Source organism: Numida meleagris, chromosome 2 (assembly GCF_002078875.1).
Source record: "Numida meleagris isolate 19003 breed g44 Domestic line chromosome 2, NumMel1.0, whole genome shotgun sequence".
NCBI lineage: Eukaryota > Metazoa > Chordata > Aves > Galliformes > Numididae > Numida > Numida meleagris.
In genome coordinates this window covers 145,169,128-145,181,606 of record NC_034410.1, presented here as the reverse complement: position 1 = coordinate 145,181,606, position 12,479 = coordinate 145,169,128, and the positions used below count along the sequence as shown (strand labels likewise).

At 41.8% G+C, this 12,479-nt stretch overlaps 1 protein-coding gene across 8 annotated transcripts in view; it reads left to right on the top strand.

Annotated features, from left to right (window-relative positions):
* The window catches only part of TSNARE1 (t-SNARE domain containing 1), a 478,612-nt gene that overhangs the window by 245,798 nt on the left and 220,335 nt on the right, over positions 1-12,479 (top strand). For all 8 annotated transcript variants that reach the window (XM_021387367.1, XM_021387368.1, XM_021387366.1 and 5 more), the window contains one exon: positions 10,113-10,277. In XM_021387367.1, the coding sequence (XP_021243042.1) occupies positions 10,113-10,277 (165 nt within the window). The remainder of the gene's footprint in view (positions 1-10,112; positions 10,278-12,479) is intronic.

The window sequence follows — 12,479 nt, the reverse complement described above, 5'->3', positions numbered from 1 at the left end:
GAAGGTGTGGAACTGAATTCCTCCATGCAGAAAAAATTACACCCATTGACATTCATCAAGGCATGCTGAAGATTTATGGAGACCAAACAGTGGATGTTAGTGCAGTGAAGGGGGGGATTAGGAAACAGGGGACAGACTCTTTAGCAGGGTCTGTTGTGACAGAACAAGGGTTTCAAACTAACTAAAAGAGGGGAGATTTAGACTGGATATAAGGAAGAAGTTTTTTACAGGAAGGATGGTGAGGCACTGAAACAGGTTGCTCAGAGAAGTGGTGGATGCCCCATCCCTGGAGACATTCAAGGTCAGGCTGGATGGGGCTCTGAGCATCTGACTGAGCTGTAGGTATGCTTGTTCATTGCAGAATAATTGGACTAGATGACCTTTAAGGATCACTGCCAACTAAAATGATTCTATGATTCTGTGATTACTGGTGATGTTACATGGTGTCACCACTGTGAGCTGCAGTCAAAATGGCAGTCCATGGAGTGGTGGCATGTGAATTTCCATTGCAGAAAAAATTCAAGATGAAGCCCTTATAGGGTAAAGTGATGGGCACTGTGTTTTGGAATATGAAAGGAGTGGTCCTTCTGGATTTCCTGGAATGTGGACAAGCCCATCAATTCTGACCACTAGCTACATCATGATGCTGACTGAGCTGAAGGCCAGAGTCAGGCCAGAGGAAAAGACAACCTTTCTCTTGCAACACTGGTCCCATACCAGTTTGAAGATCATGGAGCACATTGGCCGGACTGCCCTACCACACCCACTGTGTAGTCCAGATTTGGCATCTTTTGATTTCCATCTTTTGAGACTGATGAAAGATGGACTGTGTGGGCAACGTTTTCCCAGCAACGACACCTTTGTAGCAGCTGTGAAACAGTGGGTCACCTCCGCTGGTGCTGATTTTACAAGCATGGCGTGCAGACTCTTGTTCATCACTGGCGAAAATACATAACTAATGGTGGTGACTATGTTGAAAAATATTGTTTTATAGCTTAGAATTTTCTCTATCAAATAGTGCTGTTGTACTCTTAGTATCTATTGTAGTTTCCATGGAGATAAACAGGAGGCATTACTTTTGGAGTGACCCACGTATTTGCATGGGAGGTAAAATTCTCAAGTCAAGGGAGAGAAAGAAGAAGGACTGTGTCAACAGATTACAGGCGTTCGGCCTGGTTCCGTGATGAATGGGGTGGGGGACCCACGGACCCACGCCCTGGGAAAGGGAGAAAGGAAAAAAGGGTAAGGAGATAGGCCTGAGAACAAAACAGTGGCAACAATCATAGAATCATAGAATCATAGAATGGCTTGGGTTGAAAAGGACCTCAAAGATCATCGAGTCTCAACCCCCCTGCCAAGTGCAGGGTCACCAACCACTAGACCAGGCTGCCCAGAGCCACGTCCAGCCTGGCCTTGAATGCCTCCAGGGACGGGGCATCCACAACCTCCCTGGGCAGCCTGTTCCAGTGCGTCACCACCCTCTGAGTGAAAAACTTCCTCCTAATATCTAACCTAAATCTCCCCTGTCTCAGCTTAAAACCATTCCCCCCTGTCCTATCGCTATCCACCCTCACAAACAATCGATCCCCCTCCTGTTTATGTGCTCCCTTCAAGTATTGGAAGGCCACAATGAGGTCTCCCCGGAGCCTTCTCTTCTCCAAACTAAACAAGCCCAGTTCCCTCAACCTTTGCTCATAGGAGAGGTGCTCCAGCCCTCTGATCATCTTGGTCGCCCTACTCTGCACTCGTTCCAAGAGCTCTACGTCCTTCTTGTGCTGGGGGCCCCAGGCCTGGACACAGTACTCCAGATGGGGCCTCACAAGAGCTGAGTAGAGGGGGACAGTCACCTCCCTCTCCCTGCTGACCACTCCTCTTTTAATGCAGCCCAGAACATAGTTGGCCCTTTGGGCTGCCAGTGCACACTGCTGGCTCATGTCCAACAATCTGAGGAGAAACAAACTAATTTACTAAGTAAGATACCGGAATGCAAAATAACACATTGTAATACAATATAATTACAATTTAAGCTGATATATCCAATACAATGAGAGAGAGTGTCCAAAATTAAAAGTAGGCCTTACTCTACTACCAACGGTGAGGTGGCTGGGGAGTGAGATGCTGCTGGGACAAGAGATGGGCGGAAAGAAGCAAGACGTCTCGTGATATGCGAGTTTTCATCTTTCCCTCTGACCGGAAAACGGTAACAGGGTTGCAAAGTCCCCTGGGGAATGTAGTAGTCCTTCTCTTCTGAAAACCAGGTACATACACTACATGATGTTATGATGTGGAATACCAATAACCGAAAATCATAAAACCATGACAGACTGGTAACAGGAACAGGACGAACTGCCCCTTCTCTCCATTGTGAGGAAACTGTAAGAATTATGCTGGGCAAAAATGCATATCAAAATATAGCTCTTGGGATAAGTTTGCCCTAGCAGCTAATGCACTCTATGGGGCTGTGCTCAGTGTCTGCCCCATCACCTGAGGCTGGAAGGAAGGTCAGTCGTTCTACATTTGGTCTTCACCTGTAGGTTAAAATATGCTGTGCTTCTTTAAAGCATTTTGGATATCAGAGGCCTAAACCTCAGGCTCCTGGCTTATTTCCTTTTTTTCATCTGCCACAGACACATCATTTAATTTTCCAACCCAGAGTACGCTGAGATCGACTCTGAGCTAGAGCAGTCCTAGGAGCTGAGGTCAGGATTGCTCAAAATGAATTTTGTGGAGTAATAAAGTCTTGAAGGAAAAATGAAGAAGAAAGAAACAGTAGGAGGTATGAACTAGGTACTCTGTTAGTAACTCTCTTCTAGTTCCAGGAAACTAAATGGATTTTCTTAGACTTCATGACTGCAGAGTCTTGAGTGATTAAATTTATAAGTGCTGAAAAGCGAATCAGCAAAATAATTTCGGTTCCCACATTTCCCTTAAAACGAGTAATTTCTTGCAGACTCCAGCAAGAGGAAGCTGGTAGAAATGGTGATTTTCATACTCAATTTCAGGTCCACATCGCTCAAAAGTAAACAACTTGATCAGGAGTGAAGACAGCAAAACATGAGACATTCTAGTTAATTTAAATAAAAATGCACTTCAACCCTTCCCATTATGCTAATTTTCCCATGCTGTTTTTTTTCTCATGCTACATTGGTACAGAGTAATCACATTTCCATAACTTGAAGAAATTGCTGAATGCGTTTTAGTATTTGCTTGTGTTAGTGATGCAAGCAGGAAGGCTGGAAAATGTCCCACTGAAAGTTGTCTTTGTTTAGGATCTAAAATCAGTAGTTTTAAGTGTGCCCGGTGTTAGGGTGAAAAGGAGGAACAAGCAATGGGTAATTTGTGATTGCACTTCTTCCCCTGTTGTTGTGGGAAGCTCCTCTCCGAAGATAACAGAGCTCAGATTGCCAATCACTACTACGATCTTCTGTGTGAAAGATAATGCAAAGTTGTAATAGCACTATTTCACTCCTCTAAAAGATTTAGAAGTCCCAGATTGCTTGTTCTGTGCATGCCTGAGGCCTTTCTACCTGTAATTGCTTTGGGCTTTTGCTTGGCAAGAAACAGCTCTAAATCTCATTGAGGCTGCAGGGTGAGTTGTTTTGGAAGGGTGGTTTGAGAAAGATTATCTAATCCAATTTATCTATCTTCTTAAGATAGCTGTATATTGTGGGTAGGCAGGCCAAACTGACTGCTCGCTGCCATTTTTGTCCTAGGCAGCTCGCAATGCCAACATGCGTCAGGCGCAAGCAAGCAGCATAACTATGGCAGTATTCTGCACAGTGGTCCTCCATGTAAAGTGTTTTATTGATCTTTAATGCAGGCACTCTGGCCTCATTTTTCTACATGCAATAAAACGTGAATCTCAAAGCCTAGATGCTAGTGAGAATAGGAGATCCTCATAAAGTGTCGCCTCGCTGTTTATATGTCTGTACATACCATAAAGCAGGAGATAAATGTCTCTGCATTTGCATTTTGTGTGAAATCCAGAGTCAAAATGTTACCCAAGGAGATGTGTTAGTTTGCAGGAGGTGTGGGAGGTGTGTTGAGTATTGCTTGAGCTGGCCTTATCCCTGCTGGAGGTAGACAGAGTTTCTGGAGACTGGAAAGACAAAGTACCTTTCCTGGGTTTACTGCCTGAAGCATGTAAACTCTATCTTCATGACTGCAGAAGGTTTCCTTGGAATAACCTGCAATATGTAGTACAAAATCAGCTTATGTGAATGAGTGTTCTTACATCTGTGTTTATGTAAACTTGGAGGTAACTAGGGAATTTGTGAGCTATACTGGGCAAATCAGAGGAGAGTTTTCTGTTTTGGGACAATTTTGAATACAGAGAAATTGCTTTGTAGTAGAGTCAGCTGCCAGAGCAACTGAAAGACCTTGCAGGATGATGCGTGGACAAAGCAAGGGCAGTGATTTTGTCTGCTGAGACATGTGCAAAGCCTTTTGCATCATCCCACACCACATCCTTTTCTCTAAATTGGAATGATATGGATTTGAAGGCTGGACTAGTCAGTGGATAAAGAGTTGGTTGTTTGATTACAGCCAGAGGGTTGTGGTCAGTGGATCTATGTCCAGGTGGAGTCTGGTCATGAGTGCTGTCCCCGATGGGTCTGTCTTGAGACCAGTGCTCTTCAACATCTTTATCAAAAACATAGGCAGTGGGATCAAGTGTACCTGCAGCAAGTTTGCTGATGACACCAAGCTAAGTGCAGTTGATACCATAGAAGGAAGGGATGCCATCCAGAGGGACTTAGACAGGCTCAAAAAGAGGGCACATGATAGTCTAATGAGGTTCAACAATGGTAAGTTCAAGGTGTTGCACTTGAGTTGGTGTAATCCCAGATATGTGTACAGACTGGGAGAAGAACTCATTGTGAGCAGCCTTGTGGAAAAGAATGTGGGGGTCCCGATGGACAAAAAAGCTGGACATGAGCCAGCAGTGTGCTCTTGCAGCCCAGAACGCCAGTTGTATCTTGGGATGCATCAAAAGAAGGTTGGCCAGTAGAGAGAGGGATGGAATTTTCCCCCTCTGCTCTGCTCTTGTAAGGCCTCACCTGAAATACTGTGTCCAGGTTTGGTGCCCCCAGTACGGAAAGGATGCAGAGTTGTTGGAGAGAGTCCGGAGGAGGGCCACAGAGATTATCGAAGGGCTGGAGCACCTCTCCTATGTTGAAAGGTTGAGTGTCAGCATTAGGGCTTGTTTGTCTTGGAGAAGAGAAGGCTCCGGGGAGATAGCATTGCAGCCTTCCAGTACTTGAAGGAAGCTTGTAAGCAGGAGGGGGGCGGACTTTTTATGTGGCTTAATAGTGATATGACAAGGGAGGATGGCTTTAAATTAAAAGAAGGGAAATGTAGGTTAGATGTTAGGAAGAATTTTTTTACTCAGAGGGTGGTGAGGCACTGGCACGGGCTGCCCAGAGAAGCTGTGGTTGCCCCATCCCCAGAGATGTTCAAGGCCAGGTGGGATGGGTTCCTGCGCAGCCTGATCTGGTGGGTGGCAACCAGCCCATGGCAGGGGGTTTAGAATTGGATGATCTTCTAAGGTTCCTTCCAACCTAATTCATTCTATGATTCTCTAATTGTAAACTGTAGAATAAACGGGACGGCTTTCAACTGTGAGTGTCTTACATCCCTGTGATTATCTTTAATATCTTTCCGAAAGCCTTGTTTACTTGATTATTTTGATTTCTAGTAAGGGAATAGTCTGTAATGAGCAATCAAAAATTGCATCGTTAGAGAAGTAAAAGAGAGCTACAGGGCAGAATTGTTTCCAGCACACACCTGCAGGAGATTTCCTTATTCTCTGAAGATGAACCATGCCTTTTGGGTGATGGCATGTTAGGTGGAGTTCCTGTTAGATTTCAGCTTCTAGGTGGAATAAACAGCCTGTGGGAACCAGAAGAGAGGTCATTTTCAGTCCCTCCGTTGGTGGTTTTATGTGGCATGGGTTGTAAAGCTCTTAATATTGCTGTGTACAGAGAGAAGAAATTGTGTGTTAGTGTCCCTTTTTGGCCCTTCAAATATACAAATGGGGAGTGAAATTGGCACAGAGATGGGAGGGGGTCGTCTTTGGAGATGTGCAGTTTCTCATGTAAAGATTTGACAGCTGCTGAAGTACAGATACTTGCAGAAATTGTCTCCTTCCAGATAAAGCCTTTTTTTCCCCTTTTTCCTTTCCTCTATCACCAGCTGCATATAACATCTCCCCATTTGTAGAATAAATCTGATAAAAAAATGTAGTTGTAAGCAGCAATGATTTTATCCCAGTGAAAAGATATTATCCAACAGAAAATATGTTGTGCTGGGGCATAATTTTTCAGATATGATGAATAACAGCAAAGTGCGACCCTCAGTCCTAAGAATTTAGTTTTAAAAGAACTACTGAGCATATCAGATAAACTCAACTTTTTCTCTCCTATCATTCTTTTCAAAGGCAGAGTTTGTTTTATAGATACATCATGACAAAAATCTGCCAGAGGCAAATTTCAACAAAAGAGCAACTTCAAACACATCCAATTAACAATTTATGAAAGGAAATCCTACAGAAAATTACACAGAGATTCACAGGGCATAAAATTCAGCACTAAATCAAATTTAATGTGGAAATGCCTATATGGGGAGTTATGGCCCCTTGCAGTGCATTGTCAAAAGGAACTTTATCTGTGGAGGCTCAATGAGTGCCCTCTGTCATATCTCTTTTTGCTATAAATAAAAGCCTTTGTCAGAGACAGAAAAACTGAAAGGGGAAAGAAAACCCCTGATAAGCCCAGTTATACACAGTTTTCAATCAGAGGTATTAAAAATAATTAGATTTCTTCACAGTTTCTAATCCAGGATTTGTTCAGTTTATCACTGAAATGGAGGGCACTGTACCATCAACAACTCCAAAATCAGTTTTAATTTGTCAGCACAGCCAGACACTGTATATATCCCACTAGCAGGTCCTGGTGACTATGTTTAAAGTTATTATGGAGCTGTTCTTGTGTCTGGAAGGAAATTTTGGATCCCCCCCCTGCATCTCCTTGTCTCACAGTTCACTCGTTCATTCAGCTGTTGTGGATGGGTTTTCTCGAAATATATTAAGTATACAAAATCACATAATTGCCTTTAGTAGCTCTGAAATTAACTTAAGCCACTACTTTGTTTGGAGAAAAACATCTGTGTCTAGACCATTATCTATTTTAAACACATAAATAGCCTGCTTTTGTAAGAGATGGCTGAGCAGCATCACTTGCATTGCTCCATCTGTATTATTTCTGGGGGTTGTTTACAGAGACTAGGACCAGCAAGGGAGAGTGACAGATAAGTTGACAGAAGCCAAGACCAAGCATCTTTGTGATGCAGCTGTAATGTTACATGTACTAACATCATCTGAAGAGCTGGTTATTGAATTGTTTAATCTCTTATTATTCCTGTGCTCCTTCATCAGAACAGAATGGGAAACATAAGATTTTTAGCAAGTTCGATATCTTCCACTGAAATGTGTATCTTCACAAGAAAGCATGGATTAAGGCATCCATTCATGTGCATTTAACTCCGTGGCACAGTATCCTTGTGTTGGATGGATGAGGGAAGTTGGACTAGAATGGTGCCTTCTAACTCAAACAATTCTATGGTTCTATGATAGTACAAGGTTTTCCTCATCAGACACATGGGCCCTTCCAGCCTACACATCCTTGTGCAGTATAGCTGCCTCTACATAACCTAGTTAGCCCGCTGGTGCAGATATGATGACACCCTATGTCACTATAAATGAAGCACTAGAATCTCCCATGGTGTGTTTTTTTTTTTTTTCTTTTTGAGACCATTAACGTATGCTTTTGGCAATGCAATGCTCAGCCAGATAAGTTAGTGTCCAAGGCACATAATAATTGGTGAATAAAACACCCCTAGAGTATCTGAATCATATTAAAATGTGTCTTTTAAAATGTAAATGAATTTTTAAAACTGATTTTAAATGATGGTTTTCTTCCCGTAACATACTCTTTCTGTGCAGATAACAGATCCCAGGGAAGCACAAGGTGAAACAAAGTAAGATGTTCATGTCAGAGGTTTTTATCTTCTGTTTATATGTTAGAAATATACTTGACTGCATACGACCGATTTTTTCTGTATGCCTCTATCTCTTCCATTACCCCACTTCCTTCATCACGTTGTGTAATTTTCTTTGTCTGCAACAAGATGATGTTGATAATAATAATGAATTACTTTTGTTAGGCAACACCTGTATTTGAGCAACTGGAAAAGCTCGTTAGTTTCCAATTTCCAGAGATCGCACCTTTTTTTAAGGAATGAAAGAAGATTTAAACATTTAAATAAGTGATTCAAGGTGCCTCATATTCTTCAAAATACAGGAGGTTCAGGTTGGGTGTTGTAGGCAAAATTTATTCTCAGAAAGTGTGGTAATGGATTGGAACAGGCTGCCCAGGGAGGTTCTGGTGTCACCGTCTCTGGAGATGCTCAAGAAATATGTAGACGTGGCACTGAGGGACGTGGTTTAGTAGGCATGGTGGGGATGGGTTGACAGTTGGACTTGATGATCTTAGTGGTTGTAGTAGTTAAATACTACTCAATTTCTCTTTGCTTCCTTCAGAGTTTCTCTAAAGCAGATCTCTAAGCAATGCAGCAAGAAGTAAAACCCCTTATAAGTTGTGTTTTTCCATCATTCTCCTGCCTCCCTCATGGCGTGCTTGATTAAGTTTCTCATTCTTGCCTAGGTGATTTGACCTTGTTTAATCTTTTCCACTGCAACTTCTACTCCAGTCCTTCCAGTTTTCCAATCCTTCTGTGCTCTTCCAACAAGCTCTCAGTTGGCCTTGCTCCATGTTCACTTGGAGGGAATTTGAAGCATTTAACATCTGTGAAAACCGCAGCAAGAGAGCAAAGGCTTTTACTTCTCAAACACCACTTCTTGAAGAGCCCCAGTGCTTCTGCTTTAGATCAGTCCAGGTTCAGAGAGTAAAGCATCCTCCTGAACTGTTGAGCTTGTTTTATTCTGTAGTTTTCAGGAACTTTGGGGATATTCAGGCCAAGCATGTGCCATAGCGAGTGCCATTTCTTTTTTCAACTTAAGAGTGCTGGAAACAGTTGGATTGCCTTTTTATTGGAACTTTTGATAAGGAGTCAGAGCTCAGATCAAAGCCAGCTTAAAGGACAGTGTGCATGGTTAGAAGTGAAATACTTGTGCAATTGTAGGACTAGAGTCTTCTGTGGGACCTGTTAGTTTAGGACTTGAACTTAACCTCCTGAATGTCCATACCAACCTCATGTTGGTTCATTCTCAGAGTCTAGTCTAGACTGAACCATCTCTATAGACACAGAAGCTAAAGGATGGGAGGAGAAGACCTTGCTAAACATCTGCCCCTGCCTGCAGGGTAGATTCAGTTGAATCTTGAACAGGAACTTTGTATATGGGTATAAATACAAGCACAGATCTCAAAGGGAGAAATGAGTAGCTTACCTAGAAATCAGTATCTTATATGTAAGCAAAAGCAAGTGAACTTTACGGAGGAGACCCTATGATGCTGTGCCCATGGCAGGTGGGTTGCAACTAGATGATCTTTGAGGTCATTTCCAACTCAAGCCATTCTGTGATTCTACGATTCTATAAGATTCTCAAGCTGTTGACAGTACAGTCACATTACTATAATGTTTTTCCTTCTTTTTGGCTGTATTTATATTTTCCCGTAAACAAACAAGATAGCATCCGTGTTGTGTTTATCTAAGTTGGATTGTAAAGTCTTCAAGGCAAATACGCAGGACTTGTGTATTTCTGAGAAAGCATCTCATTCCAGAAAAACTTGCAGTAAAATGAATACGGTGAATGTGCATTTTTTTATTTGCATGTTTTTTGTTCTTTGAGAACTGTAACAAGCTGGATGCTGGGGGTCTGATGTAGCTCAGGAGATCTGGCTTCAGGTCCTAGCACTCCCTCAAGACTTGATATGTGTCCCCTCATGTAACTTCCTGTTACTCTCTTCACCTTCTCACCATGGTTTATGTAGCCTATTATATCACTATTTTCTTTTCCTGTAAGAAGGCCATACGTATATATAACTAAAGAAGATTTACACTTCCTTTGCTTTCTTCTCATTCCTCCATCTGAGCAGAGTCCTAGGACTCCCTTCTCTGACCTGGCCGATGATGAGAAGATCTTTAACGGAGGAGATGGCACGTGGCAAAACCAGAGTCAGGATCAAGCCTTGCTCTCAGAAATCACAGAGGAGGATCTGGAAGCCATCCGTCAGCGAGAGGAGGCCATTCAGCAGATTGAGGTCAGTAACCTTCTCCTGTCATGGCCTTGGAGACTGAAAGTGCAGATGTCTTGTGCTTTGCATTGCTCAACATGACGAAAGGGATGCTTATTTATGTGGCTGTCTGTATAGCATCACTGGATATAGGAGAGATTATCATGCTTTTCTAAAAATGAAGATGATTCGCAGAAGGAAGAATTAATAATTCACATGACCAATAATGAAAATGGCAAGAAGTAGTCAATTTTCATTGGCTAGTGTTTTCCTCTCCCATAATGGTCTGAAGTGAGGTACTTTAATTGAACTTGGTTCTGCAGTGAAACAACTTTCTTGGTATATGCAAACTTCAGACTCAAATCTGTGCCAGACAGAAATTATTCATCTTTACCATTAGAGAGAATAATAGATTAAATAAATTCTCAAGTTTTTCAAGAACTACTGCTTTATTAAAGCATTCGGATGTTCTTAACATAGGTAGAAGAAGACTCACACTATTTTTGTTCACTTTTTTACTTGGAGGTGCTATAAATATAATATGGTAAAAGGAACAAAAAGAGGTCTGAATGAGTTAAACATCCCACATTTTTCTTTTTATACTTTTCTTTTTGTGCTTTGGGAAACTCTTGTTACTCAAATGTAAGTAATAAATGAGTAAAACCTAGAACATTTAATTTCTTTTTTCTAATTTGTATGCTTTTACAGGCCTAAACTCAAGATGAACCAAAAAAGTGGGCTTCAGAATCAGAATATTTAATTAAGGACTATACTTTGTCTTTTAATGGAATAGAGCTAATTTTATCAGAATGGATTTTGGTTGCACTGTATCAGGAGCTGTGATTGAGTTAAGAGAGGTAAAAGAGGACAAATGTTCCTGCTGTAGACCAGTGCTATGAGGATTTGACCTCTGTTTGCACACAGTGACAGCAACACGAGTTAATGCTTTAAATAAGAAATTTGATAATTTTACAAGAGTGGGTCGAGGTTAGTGTATGTTTAATGTCTGTTATGATTTGCTGAATAGAGATAATTGAGCTTTGTACACTTCTGTGCATTTCTGAGGATAAAATTGTGAAATATCCTCATGCTGAGTATCCTTGGGTGTGAACTGTCTTTCCACACTTGGGTAGTTTCTGTGCATCCACTGGATAAAATCTCCAGGGAACTTTGTGCAAGAAGATGCACATTTGGGGATGATCTGCGCTGTGATGTTCAAGATGAATGGCTGCAATGGTATTTCTGCAATAATTTTATGGATAAAAAGGATATTATTGTGGTTGTTTTGTTGAAAATATAGTCACTGTCTTTCTCTTTCCTCCCCAGAAAAACAAACACAAAAACATTTAGTGTTTGCCTGTTAGACAGTGGAGAATGACAAACTCCAAGCCAGCCTCAGGCGTACCATCTTTGTAAAATCAAGAGGTGTAGTCATATCTCCTTATTTTGCTGGTTAAGTTCTGTCTGTGTGCCACAACATGGTATTTCTGTGGCATAGTGCCACACTGGACCACATGGACATGTTGGGGTACTTAGGGTGAGTTCTGCTGCCTCCTGTCTGCATTGTACACCTCTGTGCATCCTGAGGTATGCTTTCCAATGGCTCTATTTATCTTTCTGCCTAATTATTAATTTCCCTCCAAATAACTTACTCAACTTCTGTAGTTAGTGAGGTTCAGATTTCTGCTTCCTAAGAATGTATGCACCTTGTTTTTACCTGCAGTTTTTCCCCCATCTCTATCATAGCTGCATCCATTTTGTTGTGCTATCTCAGATTCATGTTCATCCAGTAAGCAGGACTGCATTCCACATACATTATTTCAAGTGCAGCTAAAACATTTCTCCTCAGGAAGAAAGCATAAAATGGGCTTTTTGGACTGCATCATACCTTTTTTCCCCCCGCTGTATTTGAATAAGCAGATGATGCTTTTAAATCATTTTCACTGGGTTTTGTTTTTCTGTTTGCTGACCCATATGATCATTTTTTTTTTTTTCTGAGAGGGCTCATCTTGCACATTAAAACTTCCAGGATGTCATTAGAAGTGGTAGGTTGTAGCAATCAGAAGGACTAACGCAACGGAAATAGCGTTACAAAAGGTGGAAGGAAAATACAGCGCTCAGCCGGATTGGAAGATCTTGGGCTCGCAGGAAAAGGCTCCCACCAAAGAGGGATCTCCAGGAAGAAATCCTTCCTCAGGGCCGGTCAGCCCTTAAATGAGGCCTAAGAGG